General features: G+C 41.6%; 1 protein-coding gene across 2 annotated transcripts; it reads left to right on the top strand.

Annotated features, from left to right (window-relative positions):
- The first annotated feature begins 1,120 nt into the window (after positions 1-1,120).
- Positions 1,121-16,520, top strand: LOC124674976 (sister chromatid cohesion protein SCC2). 2 transcript variants are annotated; one of them, XM_047211030.1, is made up of 28 exons: positions 1,121-1,476; positions 1,570-1,694; positions 5,532-5,668; positions 5,757-5,862; positions 5,952-6,202; positions 6,282-6,392; positions 6,473-6,584; positions 6,832-6,931; positions 7,018-7,204; positions 7,291-7,722; positions 7,890-8,416; positions 8,483-8,690; positions 8,759-8,809; positions 8,903-9,061; positions 9,150-9,314; positions 9,805-10,104; positions 10,182-10,334; positions 11,936-12,105; positions 13,138-13,243; positions 13,697-13,858; positions 14,050-14,154; positions 14,229-14,462; positions 14,540-14,673; positions 14,750-15,004; positions 15,083-15,431; positions 15,546-15,638; positions 15,717-15,842; positions 15,939-16,520. In XM_047211030.1, the coding sequence occupies exons 1-28, from the start codon at positions 1,244-1,246 to the stop codon at positions 16,212-16,214; spliced, it is 5,367 nt and encodes a 1,788-aa protein (XP_047066986.1). In that variant the 5' UTR covers positions 1,121-1,243; the 3' UTR covers positions 16,215-16,520. The 2 variants fall into 2 exon arrangements, with proteins under 2 accessions (XP_047066986.1, XP_047066987.1); XM_047211031.1 differs by having other exon boundaries at positions 1,122-1,476; positions 6,838-6,931.
- The last annotated feature ends 421 nt before the right edge of the window (positions 16,521-16,941 follow it).

Raw genomic sequence — 16,941 nt, forward strand, 5'->3', positions numbered from 1 at the left:
CATGTTGGACGGCTAATATGGTACTAAGAACTATGTAGAACATGAGAGAAATAGATCAAGCTACTTCCACAAACCCGTATTTCAGAGGTGGACTACCCCCTTGATCATGGTGTTGATGATGAAGATGTTGGAGAAGGTGGAGATCCCTCCGGCGGCGGCTCCGATAGAGTTTCCGGCCCCCTCCAATCTTTTGCTGTCGCAACCTCTGTTTTCTTGTTTCTGTGATTCTGCGGCGCCCTCCTCCAGAGATCCCTCGAGGGTCATATATATAGTGAGTTTTAGGTCAAAATACCCCAGTTCGCGAAAGAATCAAGCGAATTGGATGATCGATGACCGGAAGAGAGGGGGTGGTGCACCCTAGCAGGGTGAGCACGCCACCTGCCCTATTTTGGGCTTCCAAGCCCTCTAGGTCTGGTCCAAAAGCTCGGTGAAAAAAATGACTCCCTAGTAATCCTAGCTCAATTTGAAAGGGAAATATACACAAAACAAAGTTTTCGTGTTCTACAGAGTTATACCAACATGGTTATGGACTTGTGTTTCAGGGAAAGAGGTACGCTGGTGATTTCGTCGGCTTATCAGACAAACAATATGGGGCGGATGTATTGATGGAAGAACACATAATCGCTTGAGTTGCTAGAACAAATCAAGTGTTACATCGATCGTGCTATGAGTTTTAGATACATCACCTGCATTCGCGCCGCCTCTTCTACCTCCAGCGCGGCGTGGAGGGTGGCCTCTGCAAATGGACATGGGCCGTTGGACTACCCGGAGCTCACGCAAACGGACGAAACCGAACATTTTTGGTGTCCATGAAAATGGCATGAACTACCGAAATGACACGTCAGCCCAGCCCATGAGCCCAAAACGAACGTTCTCCTAATAAACATCTCGACGGAAAAAGCATTTTGAATTTTGGGTGAGCCCACCCACCCAACAACCCAAATCCGACCCAAGCAAAGCATTTCTTTTACTGTGCCCATCAAGGCCACCCACTTGTGTTGCTCTAGTTGTGAATGGCTGCCTGCTGCTTCCGTTTCCGTCTCCCACAAGCTTGGTCGTCGGAGCTCTCTCCTCCCTCCGCCCACCACCACCACCTCAGCTTCCCTTCCTAATTCGCACCCCGCCCGCCCGCCCGACTACTAATGCTTAGCTAAGCAACTCCACAAATTCCCTTCCCGTCCTCCAGAGTCCTTGCTCGCCCACTGTCCCTCCACTTCCAAATCGATCTAGGGTTTCGCCCGCCATGGACCCTCCGCCCGGCGCCGGCGCCGGCGACGGGAGGGCCGGCTTCGAGCGCGCCTGCCGCCTGCCCAACACCGTCCATTCCGAGATCGCCGCCACGCTGCCGCTCCCCACCCTCCCCGCCGCGCCCTCCCACGACCGCGACGAGCCCCTCGCCGAGCCCGACCGCCCCGACATGATCATGCAGGCCGCCGCCATCGCACGCATACTCGCCAACACCGACATCTCACACCTGTAACTCGCCCTTCCCTTCCCTTCCATTCTACTACCTCGCTGCTCCCGCCCAGAATTTCGCAACCCCCGGCTGATTTCCATTTTCCAACGCAGGGGATTCACGGTGGCGGATCACGCCGAGGCGGATCCCAGAGACTGCTCCTTGCTCTGGACGGAGGTGCTCAAGCACAACCCCGACGCCTTCAAGTTCAAGCCCCGCGCACCTCCTCCTTCGCAAGGTAAACGCTCTGGAAATTGAGCCTTCCTTACTAGGCCGCTCAACCTAGCTTGCTACCACCATGTATGCCTGCTACGTTTCCGCCCATTGCATTGGACTGGCTACCTGTCTGTCTGGACTCTTCACTTACTACCTTCTATGCTTGACCTCATAGCGACCCTCGAGTGCCTGTATGAACAGTACTTCGCTATCAGTTCACTTGGACTAGTAGACCTATATGCTGCTGCTGTACCATATTTACCATGCTGCCCGTGTGTTGGTGTTACTTCTCATGGTAGCTTGCCTAGCATTTGCTTAATGTTGGAGTTGCTTCTCTGATAGAGGTCACAAATTGCTCTCAACACACGTACTCAGTTTCGTGCCATGTAATTTGGTTGGGAAAAAAAACCCTTCTATGCCCATGCCTTTCCATCATTTGGTAAACCCAGTGTGGTGTGTCATTTTGTTTTTGTTATGTAATACAGCCATACCGCACGCAAGTTAGTCTCGGCACATTCTATTGGTGTAACATTAGCAGTTTCAAATCGCTCCATCAAAGCAGTTTGCCTTCGGAATGGGATTTTCGGATGTCACTGTGCTTGTGTTTAACCTATCGAGGAAGGATGTATGGCTGTTAATTAGGTGATGCGTACTGGATTTGCTGCTTTCGCGCCTTTTGGTTTTGACGTGTATGCACCTCAAATACTTCCAGTGCCATCAACTGGTATGGTACACAGGGCTTTGACCAAATATCGCCCGAGTATATCAGGGATACTCGATTCAGACACGGACCCCGGTATCCAACTTGCAGAGCCCAAAGAAATACTATCTAATTTGCACTATGTTATAAATGAAACATAAATATCTAATTAATGGCTGGCGCATTTGGAATCGCTCCATCAAAGCAGTTTGCCTTCAGGATGGGATTTTCGGATGCAACTGTGCTTGTGCTTAACCTGCCGAGGATGTATGGCTGCTAATTAGGTGATGCGTACTGGATTTGCTGCTTTCGCGCCTTTTGGTTTTGACGTGTATGCACCTCAAATACTTCCAGTTCCATCAACTGGTATGGTACACAGGGCTTTGACCAAATACTGCCCGAGTTATGTCAGGGATACTCGATTCAGACATGGACCCCGGTATCCAACTTGCAGAGCTCAAAGAAATATTATCCAGTTGCCCATCTAGGACGTACCCAGTGCTGAGAGCTCCCGCACTGTGCGGGGTCTGGGGAAGGTGTTAGTGGCAAGCCTTACCCTCACGAACTGCAATGTGAGGAGACCGCGACTCGAACCTGGGACCTCTCGGTCACAGGCGGTGAGGCTCTACCGCTGCACCAGGCCCGCCCTTCATCCAGTTGCCCATCTAATATAAATATTTTCCTTGCTATAAACGCGTTATCTTTTCATGGCTTCAAGAGCCACTTCTAGCTAGCAGACCCTAGGGAGGAAGTAGGAGAAGATGTTTTCTATTAACCATTAACCGGCGGAGTCACGCATTACAAGATGTCTGAAGGTATCTGCCTGCCCCTTATTCATTCCACTTTTGTCTGGTGTGGCTGGAGTTTGACCACGAGACTCCGCGAGTGTAAGATCGGAAGAAGATTGAAAAACTAACAAACAAATTGTCTGCAACTTAAAGTCCCCAGATTAGGGCTCGGTAGACTAAGGTAGCACAAGTGGAAGGGTCAATTTCAGCCCAAGGTTTATGTCGGAAAGACATTCGCTGCCCAGTGCTCACTTCACTCTCGTCATCCTCAAAAATTTCTGCACAAGCATCACACTCATGGCTTCTGTCATCTCACCACGGCACCACCACTAAGTTCCATGCTCCATTTTCTGCTTGCTCCATTTCTGCTCCCCCTTTGCGCTGAAGTTCCGTCCATAACAATTTTCAGCTGTTTTATTGTTTCCTTTTTCATGACTCTTTCCAGTTATTGCTGGGGGATACACGCCCATCTTCACCGATACTATTGTTGTGCTACTCTTCTTATTTGGTCATGCTAACTTGTTTAAATTAAGGTTATAAATTTGGGCTGAAGAAATGCAGCTTTTGATGTATAGTAGGCTCATAAAGAACTGCCTTCTTTTCTAGATTAATTGGTAATGTTGCAATCCTTTTTATCTATTTGAGCATGTTTGTTTGTTGCTCAAACTGGGTATGCGTCATCAGCATTTTGACATGCCATGTTAACGTCCTGTCTACTGGATCCCAAATAGGCAATAATTTACAAATAGAGGGACCACAGCTCAACTACCATGAACCTTTAAGATTTGATGTGCCATATGGTTTATTTTTTTCTTAAAAAAATTAGTCCTATTACGGCACCAACATGTGTAAAGAGATACCATGCCAAGGAACATCTAGATTCTAAGTTCCTGCTTGCCTCTGGAGACTGAGCATTTGCTGCAACAGCACGGCAAACTCAACGTGTAGCAGCTATATGTCTATATGGAACCAACTAGTTATAGGTTAGTAGGTTGTCAGTGCAAATGTCTAGATTTATGCACTACTAAAAATACTTTATGCTCCAACTAAAAATGGCAATGGGTCAGGTTTTGCATGAATCAAACAATACCAAACCCATTCCTATACCCACGAGGATGCCTGTCGCCCGCCACGAATATATCCATGGCTAGGAAATCATGCCGATGCACGTACTGGATTGGTATCCATGGTCGTCGGGTCCACTCATCATGTACAAATTATACCCCCATGAAATAGCAATTAAACTCAACAACTTATTTATACAACAACTGCAACGTATGGCATTAGTTAAGAGTTTATAATTATGTTTCGTCTCAGACAGTCCACGTGTCATATGCAATACATTATTATGTTTCGGGCATGAAATTAACCATACCCGCCATGAACTTATCGGGTTACCGTGCGAAAAATCATACCCATACCCTACCCATGTGGTTCGGTATCCAAATCCTTGTGTAAAATTGCCATTACTAGCTCCAGCTACTTGCCTTTTATTTCAGCAATTCTCCGGGGTGATCCTTTCTTAGGGAATGTGTGAAACACAGACATACAATCTAATTAATTCAGATCCTCAGTTATGTAGGAAAGAATCAAACGTAAGCTAATCATTACCCAGAGTTGAACCCAAGGATTGCGGTGGTTGGAGTGCAGTAGGTGTAGCTCCAAAAACGGTTTCCATCCTGACTGAGCAGTTGGACTCTTTAAAGTACATGGTTGATTCTTATTAACTTTTTAGAATGTTATTTTGCTGATAACATCAACGTTACATGGCTCTACAGAAGGTGATAGATTGGAGGGTGTGCTGTTGCTGTAATCTTTGGTTTAGGCACTTGTATTTGAAGTTTTGAACTGTTCCTGGTCTATTATATGTGAATTACGAATTTCCAAGTCTTTTTATCCTGGTCTATTATACCGGAGAATGACCGGAGGGTCAGATGGTTAGCTCGAGTTGGTGGCTACCCCGCAACCCGGGTTCGAATCTCATCAGATGCGGGTTTGTGGCTCATTTAGCTTCTTCTATAAGAATATGCCCTGGGTGCTAGTGCCCATGGGTCTCGTTTTTTATTTATCCTGGCAATACCATTGCTAATTTACTAGTTTGGCTCTCAGTTTCATCATGTTAACTCGAAGATATTTTTGCATAGTGTGGATGTATAATCTGCTTGTTTTGCCCTAGTCGGTTGTCTTTAAAGATTGCTACTGCAACTTCTGTTCAACCTAACATTGGAGCTCACATTTTATTCTCCATAAAACAAACTCAAGTTGCATATTGTATGGTGTTTCTACTGCTTTCCATATTACATAATTACTTCTGTTATAAGCATTCCTCTCTCACTATGTAATTCCTTGTTACATTGGTCAAGTTTTTCAGGTCCCCTTGTTGGTCAGGAATATCTAAATCAAGGACGCCAGAAGCATTCTGAGCATCTTGCACCTAACCTGAACAAAGCACGGAAGGAGCATGCACTTCCTCCAGATTTCATCAATTCACACCGAGAGGATCATCGTGTATGTTAAATACCAATGGTTTTGCTTCTAACTAGTGTTCAGTTCCTTATGACCATTTTGTGTTTGTGCTAACATGCTTCTCTTTCAGAATGAAGTAACACCAGATTCCGTTGCTTCAAGGAAACCAAAAGTAAGGAAGAAGGAAATCGATAATTCTGCTTCGAGTTCTGGCCCGAGCATTCCTAATAGTCAAGGTTTTTTCTTTTTAATCCGTATATGTCCCATCTTTCTTCCTTTTACTTCAAAACAACCAGCTGATTCATGTTTGAATTATGTATTCTAGAAGTCATTGCCAACTTCCGTGAGCTGGTGGAGGACTTCTGTGGGAAAGCAGAAATCCCTGATAATGCAGATGGCGATGATTGGTTATCAGTTCCACTGACTGATGTTAAGGTTCTTGTAAATGAGATTACATATGTTCGATCAAAGCAGCTGTTGCATGAGACTCCTATGGATACACTTATGAGTCTATTGCATGTGATAGACCGTCAGATCCGGTGTTCTCAAGGATTATCGATAGACGTGAAAGAAAATGTGAGTTGTGGTATCTTTATAATTTGCTCAATAAAAGATTCCGCATATTATAGTCTGACTTGTTCTTGGTTGACTTCAGGCTGATGCCATAGATGCTGAACACTTGGTTTTTTCTGCTCTGGAGTCCATTCATGCTGCGTTAGCAATCATGACCAACCGTGATATGCCAAAGCAGCTTTATCGAGAAGAGGTATGAACATTCTGAAGTCCTTACTTGTAATGAATCATATTTTTGAGGTTTCTGACTAAAATAAACTTTGGTTGTATCAGCTTATTGAACGAATTATTGATTTCTCAAGACATCAGATAATGGATTGTATGGCTGCAAGTAACCCAACCTTCCGAGCTCTCTACAAGCCAGCTGGAAATGTCACAAATGATGGTAGTCTTGAAATACCATCTTTTTAACCTTGTGAAATGAACATTTCTTCACGCTGTTATTTCTATCACCAGCATTTCATGGTTGTGGAGTTACATTTCTGTTTCTGAATTGAATATAGACCTTTGTGTTCTTTGGGGGATTGGTACATATGGTACTATGTCATTCCTTCACAACAAGATAGTTTACGATATTGTGATTAAATTCTTTACATCACAGATTGGCATTTATATAACTCTCTATTGGTCAAATCTAGGAGATGAAGATGAAGAAGACATGGAAAATGGACCAGCTAGCAAAAAGAGGCGTACTGCCTCTAATTTAAGTGCGAGGAAATCTTCTGCAAACAAGTACATGATTAATTTATGCTTAATTTGTTTCCTTCTTGAGTTTTTGTGGGGAACTAATCCAGTTCACTTTTCCTTTTCTTTATCAGAGTTTCTCCATCTATAAAGTCTGCTGTGCAGAAACTATGCTTGATATTGGGCTTTCTTAAAGAACTACTCATAACAGTGCGGTTATCAGATAGTTGTATCCTGCAGTTAGTAAAAACCTGCTTTACTACATTCTTGGTGGACAATATGCAGCTTTTACAATTGAAGGCGATCAGTGTTATTTGCATGGTAGATCTTTGCTTATTGGCTCAACAATTTTCTACCCTTTCAGTTCTCCAAACAATTTCCTTTCTTACCTTTCAACTCTTCTCCAGGTTTTTTCATCATATACGCAACACAGGAGTTACCTGGTTGATGAAACACTTCAGCTGGTCCGTAAGTTGCAGGTCTCGAAAAATGCTATCAGAACTTACCATCTAGCTGATGAGGAACAAAAGCAAATCCAGATGATAACAGCCCTGCTAATTCACTTGGTTCAGTTCAGTGCAAATGTGCCTGATAGCTTAAAGGGACCTGTAAATTGGAGCACAATCATTGATGCCTCGGTTGATGCTAGTTATCCAATTAGCTGCCATGAAGCTGCAACGGAGGCTTGTTGCCTTTTCTGGACCAATGTGCTTCAACGTTTTACTGCTGCTAAAACTCAAGATATGTCAGAGGCCAAAGGGATTATAGAAAATCTTGTGCAGGATTTGCTAACAGTACTAAACTTGCCTGAATATCCAGCTGCTGCCCCTATACTCGAGGTAAATATCACTCAACAGTGGTACACTGCTACTGCTAAAATTGAGATAGTACATGAGCTGCTGTTAGCGTATTTTTGTAATATCTGCTAAAAACATTACTCACAGTTGTAATTCTGTTTGGTGTAGTCAATTTCATAATACCCCCAAGTACTCTTTCTTATGTTTAGGTTCTCTGTGTGTTGCTGCTTCAAAATGCTGGATTGAAATCAAAGGACACCTCTGCTCGCTGCTTTGCTATAGATCTTCTTGGTGGTATTGCATCAAGATTGAAGCGTGATTCTGTTATCTGTAGCAAGGAGAAGCTTTGGATATTGCAAGAACTTACTGATACAGACAATGATAGCTCAAAAATTCTGAAAAATAAATGTTGTGTTTGTCTTGGTGGAAGAGGTATAAATATGGCATGTGACACATGTGGGAGATGTTTCCATGCAGATTGTATGGGGGCTTGTAGTCAGGAAAACTTACAGCCCGATTCTGTCTGCCTCTTATGCTTCTGCAAGCAACAGCTCAGTGTGTTACAGTCGTACTATGAGCTTCAAAATAAAGAAAAAAGCAAAAGAACATCTACCTCACATAAGAAAAAATCTGCTACACCTGATGAGGTGACAGTGGTGGATACTGTTCAACAGATACTTTTGAATTATCTCCAGGAAGCTGGGCCGCAAGATGATGGGAACCTGTTTTCTCGATGGTATGGTAATATCTTTGTTTTTATTGTCCAAGTGTCATTGGAGATTGATTACCATTTTGTGTGCAGGTTCTATCTCTGCATGTGGTACAAAGAAGACCAACATTCTCAGGAGAAGATTATCTATTATCTTTCCAGGTTGAAATCTAAGGAGATTCTGCGAGATTCTGGCACTGGCTCAGTACTATCTAGAGACTGGGCTAAGAAAGTTTGCTTGGCACTTGGCCAGAAGAACTCATTTTCTCGGGGATTCGATAAAATTCTTTCCCTCCTTTTGGTATGTGATTGCTTCCTGATGTTTCATTTAATTATATGTCGTGGTGTTAATGTCCACTGTTTTATCAGGCTAGCTTGAGAGAAAATTCTCCGGTAATAAGAGCAAAGGCCTTACGAGCGGTGAGTGCATGTTGATTTTGTAAAGCTATATATGATGTGTATCATTCTCATTTGGACACTAGCCATCGCTACTTAGCCTTGATACCTCTACAGGTCAGCAGTATTGTTGAAGCTGATCCTGAGGTATTGGGTGACAAGCGTGTCCAATCTGCTGTTGAAGGAAGGTTTTGTGACTCCGCTATTTCTGTTCGTGAAGCTGCACTCGAGCTTGTTGGAAGGCATATTGCTTCACACCCTGATGTGGGCTTGAAGGTTGGTAGACGTATCCAGTTATCGATGAGTTATGACAGTTTCTTGGGTGTTGTGTTTATGTGAATAACTTTACATGTTTCCATCACAGTATATTGAAAAAGTCGCTGAACGGATAAAGGACACTGGAGTAAGTGTTCGCAAACGTGCAATCAAAATTATCCGTGATCTCTGTGCTTCAAATCCCAATGCAGATACAACTAATGCGTTTGTGGAGATTATTTCGCGTGTTAATGATGATGAATCAAGTGTACAGGTGAGTTTATAGAAAAAAGCCATTGACTGGTGCTCATGAGAAATGGCTTTACATTTATGATAGCAGATTCTGGACTTGGTATTATACTGGAATGTTTCGTTTCCTTTTGTTGTTTTCTTGCTTCAGTGACATAGTAATAAGTTAGTATATGAGCTTCAGCAATTGGTATTGACAGTTAATTAGTCCATCTTACATGTGAAGCTGCCTTGAATTTTGCTTAATCAGTATCATCCTCAACACGAAAATTGTATATATTACAGAAGTAAATGCTTGATAGTGTGAAATTCGTCACATCTTCATTATCTTTTTTGTGTCTTGCATAATATTTTTTTATTCTGTCCTTAATGACGCCTTTCAAAAGAAATATGAAAATGGAGGCTAAGGACATTGCAAAAACAAAAGCTATGCACCATCTTTGGATGGAAGGTTTTAGTTCCTTTTGATTGTCCATGTTAGTTAATTTTGAACCTATATTCATTTTCTTTTGTAGGATCTTGTATGCAAAACATTTTATGAGCTATGGTTTGATGAACCTTCTGGGAGTGATAAACACTTGGTTGCTGATGGTAGTTCAGTTCCTATGGAGATCGCAAAAAAGACTGAGCAAATTGTTGACATGTTGAGAAAGATGCCAAGTCATCAACCCCTCGTTACCATCATAAAACGCAGTTTGACTCTTGATTTCCTCCCACCGTCAAGTAAGGCCACGGGCATTAGCTCATCCATGATGGCCTCACTTCGTAAGCGTTGTGAATTGATATGCAAACGCTTATTAGAAAGGATATTGCAGGTATTCTCTGACCAAATTTAGACACTAGCTACATTTTTCATATTTGAGATTGGTTCTTAATCATGTTTGATATCAAGGTTGAGGAGGGAGCTGATAATGAGACAAAAATCCGCACGCTTCCTTATGTTCTTGTTTTGCAAGCATTTTGTATTGTGGATCCTACGCTCTGCACTCCAGTAACCGACCCTTCTCAGTTTGTGGTGACACTTCAACCATACCTTAAGAATCAGGTGAGCACGGCTTTCCTTCTCTTGAACTTTGTGCCATTTCCTGTAAAAATAACTTGTGCTTATCCCATGATCCTCTTCTGTAGTAATGAGTAACCATTATAGGAGCAATGAGAACGAGCGTTTAGCTAGTGTTAGGAAGAACATATAGTTGGCATTTCTTATATTCCACACAGAGAAGGGCTGAGTGGTGACTGCTGAAGGGGGATGGGTTTTAAATTTGAAAGATATGATTATAGGCTGGGATATTGAAATCTGGATGGAAGGGATATTGAAATCTGGATGGAAGAAATGCTAATCAGTCTTTTGTTACTACCACTTTTAATTTGAAAGATATGATTATAGCTTGCGGGTCCTCTTTTAATTATAGAGGTTTAGCCTCTTACTTCTTATATCTAAGAAGGAAGAACCTAATCTAAACAATCAGGTAGCTTGTAAGTATCATGACCAAACTACTCGCTGCCCTCTCTTGCACCATCAGGTTATATGATTTACATTTTGCTGATTCTTGCATATCTGCCTACTATTTGTTCTTTGAGGTTCTGTATTTAAAGCCAACGATATTTTTTTACCATAGCTTTTGACCTAAAAACCATGTCACCAATATATCGTTCGTTATATACTACTCCCTCTGATCGAATTAAATCGACGCAGTGGCAGCGATGACATCAACTATGCATGTACGTGGTGTCGCGTCGATTAAAACCGACTGGAGGTAGTACCTCAAAGTCAAACCATGCAAAGCTTGACCAAGTTTTTACAAAAAATCGTTAACATTCAAAATACAAAACCAATATCATTAGATACATCATGACATATATATTCATATTGTATCGATAAAATATCATATATGTTGATAGATCTTTCTAAAAGTTTAGTCAAACTTTACTTGGCTTGACTTTTCAAAAAAATATAATCCTTATTCATTGGAACGGAGGGAGTACCACTTAATAGGGCATCTTCCTGGTAGGTGATGATTATGGTATATCAGGTTGATGACCAAAACCAACCCACCAATTTATTGGCCATGACCAATTTTTTGCTCTTTCTTGCATGTTTACTGAATTATTGGCATCTCCATGCTATGTAATTCAGCTCCTCGCGTGCTATTTTATTTCGTGGGCTATTCCTGCTCTTTCTTTCTGCCAGCTAGAGTTCACCCATGCCGTGTGGATATATACCTGTAACATGTGCTCCGCACCAGTGCACATACCTTCCCTATCATACTATTGTTTCACGCTCCCATGCTAGTTGTGCTGCAGACATGAGCAATTTAGCAGTTGAGCATATGTCTATGTTGGCAAATTGTATTGTCACGTGTAATAAGTACAGAATTGTATAGAAAATGTCAGATCCTGGTTTTGATTATATACTCCCTCTGTCCCATGAAAGTTGTCTTAGATTTGTCTAAATTTGGATGCATCTAGACACTAAAATCAAGAACATTATTGTGTTTATCATTTTCTTATGTGATGAAATTGCTGAGATATATCCATTTTGGAAGTGAATGCAAGGGTGTTTGTCGCTATGTGAACAAATTACGGCCTTCCTTTATTTTCACTACCGCTATATTTGGCACTCACTTCTGATCTCTGTATCTGCAGGCTGACAGTAAATCAACTGCCCAGTTACTTGAAAGTATAATTTTTGTGATTGATGCTGTTATTCCACTCATTCGAAAGCCACCACAAACTGTGGTAGAAGAACTTGAGCAGGACCTGAAGCAGATGATAGTTCGCCACTCTTTTTTGACGGTTGTACATGCCTGTATCAAGTAATTTTATTTCTTCCCTTACTTTTAGTTTTCTGATTTTTCAATGGTCTTTTCTGTACCATCTTTCACATCAGTACCAGTAAAATTCATCAGTTTTAGCTAAAAAGGACAGAAATGGATCGGTGCCATGCCGATCATTATAAAACCCTAGCTAGGTCCCACTTTAAAACAAAACGTGTTTCATATTTTTTACAGCCATGGAACATCAGATAAGGTTTAGGTAAACTTGTATAAATTTTGCTAAAGCAAATAAGGACGCAGATCAAGTTCTGAACATAAATATTACTCCCACCGTTCCATATTAGTTGTCGCTGATTTACCGGAGGGAGTACAGAATAAAAAATAAATCATTATGGACGTGGGGGCCTGGGCCTGGGCCTGGGCCTGAGGCCTGGCAGTAAGTGTAATATGATGATTGAATAGGGGACAAATCAAATAAAGATTAATGCTATCCGGTTGGAAAGAGTTTGTTTAGTTTTCCACTAAAGAAAAGAAAAAGCTTCTGTTAGGAAAAAAGCTTCCGTTAGGAAATTAGAGATAGAGCTCAAGTCTCGTGGAGCAAGTCAGTTGTCCTAAATATAAAGATCTAGTGCGTAATTTAATGATCAAGCAATGAGAATTTATAAGTCAAACTGAACCTTAGACTTGCTAGGCCCGTGCCCTATCCTGAGGCTTCAGGCACCCTTAACCTACTCAAGCTATCCTGTTGTGAATCTACATATGTTAATAACATAATACTTATCTCTCTTGGCATGGTTAAGCACTATTTAGAAGTGCATTATAGATGACCTTTTTCATGCACGGACAATCCCGCTCATGATATCTAGAAGGGTAGTAATCCAGACATTTTTTCATGCATGTATCACCACTATTTGCATCTTGGGAATTATCTGTGCAAATCTAAAATTGGATGCAGTACTTCAAATCTCATTTGATTCTTGCATGAGTTATTGAGCTTTGTTAGCTTTGTGGGATCATGTTGCTTGAAATATTATTGTTTATTTATCTCTATATGCTCATTTTCATGAACAGATGTCTTTCTGCCCTTAGCAACGCAGCAGGCAGAGGCCCGAGGTTGTTGGAGTACCTTGTTAACATTTTCTACAAGCATCTGTCTAGTTCTAGCTCTGATAGTCAGGTATTGCTACTACTTGTTTTATTGGCTGAATAACATTTTCTACAAGCTATGTTACCTATGAATCTTATTTTCTTCTCTTCATTTACTTTATATCTAGTGACCCTGTATGTCTCAGAAGTCAAATCAAATTCACACCACAACATGACACCGCATAAACTTCTTTTAATGTGAACTGTACTTTCTTTAATTTCCACCAGTGTTTGTGAGATTGCATAAATATTTAATTCAGGCATAGTTTATGATTTTTTTGGTCTTTTGGGCCAGTTGGCATAGTTGCATGGTATTGTGAGGCATATAATGTGTTGAATATGTACATTTTTATATGTACAGTCATCCATCATTTTTTGTTTTCATGTACTACTATCTTTTACTTAATATCATTGTGGTTAGTTGTTTCTTAGAATTACCATGCACCTTTATGATTAGCTGACCGTTTGCCTTATTAAAACTCAGCTGCTGGGTCGATCATTGTTTTGTCTTGGCCTGCTCCTTAGATATGGTTATAAACTGTTGGTGGCATCAGAGAACCAACTTGATTTCCCAAAGATTCTTGATTTGCTTAAAAGAAGATATCTTTACAAGGAAGATTTCAGCTTAAAGGTTCGAGCTTTGCAGGTATGTGTGCCCATCATTAATGCACTTAATATTAGTGACACTGGTGACCAGAAACATGGAATGCCTACAAGAGAGGATATAAAGCCTCCTTTCTAGTTCACTTTATGTTGCTTTATAACTGTTTAGGGTCCTTGGATGAATTTTATACGAAGTTTTACTCATTAAATGCCAATTTTTATGTGTGTATGCAGACTTTGGGATACATACTTATTGCAAAGCCTGAATTTATGCTACAGACAGATATTTTGAATCTAATAGAGGCATCATTATCTTCTGGTGTCGATTATAGGATGAAGGTATAGACATTCTTCCTATTATGCATTTTATTCTGCATAGCCTTTTGTATATATGATTGGAGCTACTTGTCCAGATTCAAGGATTGCAAAACCTTTATGAGTATCTCCGTGACGCGGAAAGCCAACTCACAGCTGATAGTACCGGCAAGCCTAATGTACCCTATGCAACTAATGGTGGAAGTGAAGTGCCTGTTGCTGCTGGTGCGGGAGACACCAATATATGCGGTGGTATTATCCAGCTGTATTGGAATTCTATTCTTGAAAGGTCCCTGGATACAAACGATCAAGTTCGACAGGCTGCACTAAAGGTGAATTACTTTAACAGATTTCCTCACTTCATTTTTTTAATTTTAAATAAAAGCGATTATTGTTGTTTTTCTTGTAGATTGTTGAAATTGTTCTTCGCCAGGGTTTAGTTCACCCCATTACTTGTGTTCCACACCTTATAGCACTTGAAACTGACCCGGTGGAGGGGAACTCAAAATTAGCTCATCATCTGCTGATGAATATGAATGAAAAGTATGATGATCCAACTTCTCATGTTTTTTCCTTTTTTATGGAATAACATGGTCTGACCTATTGGCGTTATTTGCAGGTATCCTTCATTTTTTGAAAGCCGCCTAGGTGATGGCTTGCAAATGTCATTTAGGTTTTTCGAGGCCATAGTCAGCAACCATAACATGGTGGCAACCAACATGAAAGCAAATCCAATTGCATTTGTTAAACCTGGCATATCTAGAATATACCGTCTTATCCGAGCAAATAGAAATTCTAGAAACAAATTTGTACACTCAATAGTGCGCAAATTTGTATCGGACAACCGGAGTTACCCCACAATCGGCTTTCTTGTGTAAGTTTTTGAAAGTAAGTTTGTGCCTGTTGATCTCCTGTTCTATTATCTGGTATTTAACTCCAGTAAATGCTGCAGATACTGTGTTGAAGTTCTTGCGTCACTCCCCTTCACATCTCCTGACGAACCGCTTTACCTGGTCTATGATATAAATCGACTTATTCAAATTAGAGCTGGAGCAATCGAGTCTAATTTGAAGAATTGGACTACCATGGATCAGCAGCAAGATGTGGTGGGTATCCCGAGATACATTGGTGATGTTATGCATGAGCCTGGCGACACTGGTGATGTTATGCATGAGCCTGGGGACACTAGTGATGTTATGCATGAGCCTGTGGGCTACTCTGATCAGAACCTGGCAGATATTCCTCAAACGATGCTTAACAATTCGTGCAGCACGTCAGGTGTGGACATGGTCAAACTTCAGGTGGGTTTTTAAGTTTTTGGTCCAAGGATATTGGTAGAATCAACTGCTGCACAATGGTTGCAAATCTTACATGTGTGTCTCATCATTTTCCACTAAACTGCCCTTTATTTTCAGGAAGATTGCCATAATGCGATAGCTCTCCAGCTCCTTCTCAAACTGAAGAGACATTTGAAAATTGTCTACAGTTTAACTGATGCTCGCTGTCAGGTATGCACTTTCCCATTGAGACTAGCTCTCCAAAGACACTGTTGCATGACACAAGATCTGTTTCCATTTTAAATACAGGCATTTTCTCTGAAGGATCAAGCAAAATCTGTTGAAGTAATCTCCAAGCAGAATATCCCACTTAACATTAACAACACCAACACCAGTTTGCCGAGCTCCCTCCAGGATGCAGCGCGTGTATACCAGGTGGCACATCTGAAAATAGCTGCATCTTGCATGGTCCATGGCCTTGGATTCATGACCTATAACTCTTTAACATTCGATGGGAATTGTGACTCACAGGATTTCAAGACATTGCTGCGAGAAGATTCCATGGACTATGTAATGTATACTGCGGAGACGGTCCAGAAGAAGCGGCCAACTCCAAGAAGTGCGTCAAAAGTTAGGAGGCCGGTGGCTCCTGTGGCTGTTAGAAGAGGCCGTGGTGGTCGTGGTCGTGGTGGTGACGACGATGACGACACTGACGATGATGACTGGACTGGTGGGCCGAGGGTGCTAGAGTTTGGCGCTCAGGCAGTGACAGGTGGCCGAGTAACGAGGCAAAGGGTCCAAGTATGACTGGTACTGATTGGCCCTCTGTACATTGTAGGAAAGATTATAGGTGACTGCCAGGGGATTTAGGTCGTTGTGTAGGGCTCATTACCATTACCAGTGGTAGTACTAGTATAGTACATAGAAGCAGAAAGGGAAGATAGCCTTACCAATTTAGATGCCACTAATTTGGAGCACTCCTTTCTAGCTGTGTGCCCATTTCATTTTGTTTGTAATTTTGCCGGGCTTTGGCAAATACTACTACGAACAGGTTGTGCTCCGCTCTCTGATTCATTGGAAAAAAAGATAGAAAGAAAGGGTTTCATTGCTTTCCTTCCTGGTTGGTGCACGTACATTATATCTCTTGCATGATTGAATGATTGATGATGCTGCTGTGGCATTTCGAAAAGGAAAATATACACTTAGTTGCGTTCTTGTAATGATGATGTCGGGCTTGTATGGTGATTGCGTGCACAGCTACTTCTGGTTGACAGATGAATATAGCGGCTTCGAGCGATCTGGGGGGAAATTGCAGAGGGCGTTGTTTGCCAAGGCGTCAATACCTACCGTGCAATCACAGGAACAAGACGCAATAACGCACAAGCATTGTTACAAGCGAACTTATGAAACCATCATTCATCAGAGATTACGTTCTTATATATCTGTTAAGAACAGATCTATCTCAAGCTAACAGGACATAACAATTTAACTGTGCACAGCCCATCAACATTAATAATACTACCTCTATTCATAG

Source organism: Lolium rigidum, chromosome 7, assembly GCF_022539505.1.
Source record: "Lolium rigidum isolate FL_2022 chromosome 7, APGP_CSIRO_Lrig_0.1, whole genome shotgun sequence".
Taxonomy (NCBI): domain Eukaryota; kingdom Viridiplantae; phylum Streptophyta; class Magnoliopsida; order Poales; family Poaceae; genus Lolium; species Lolium rigidum.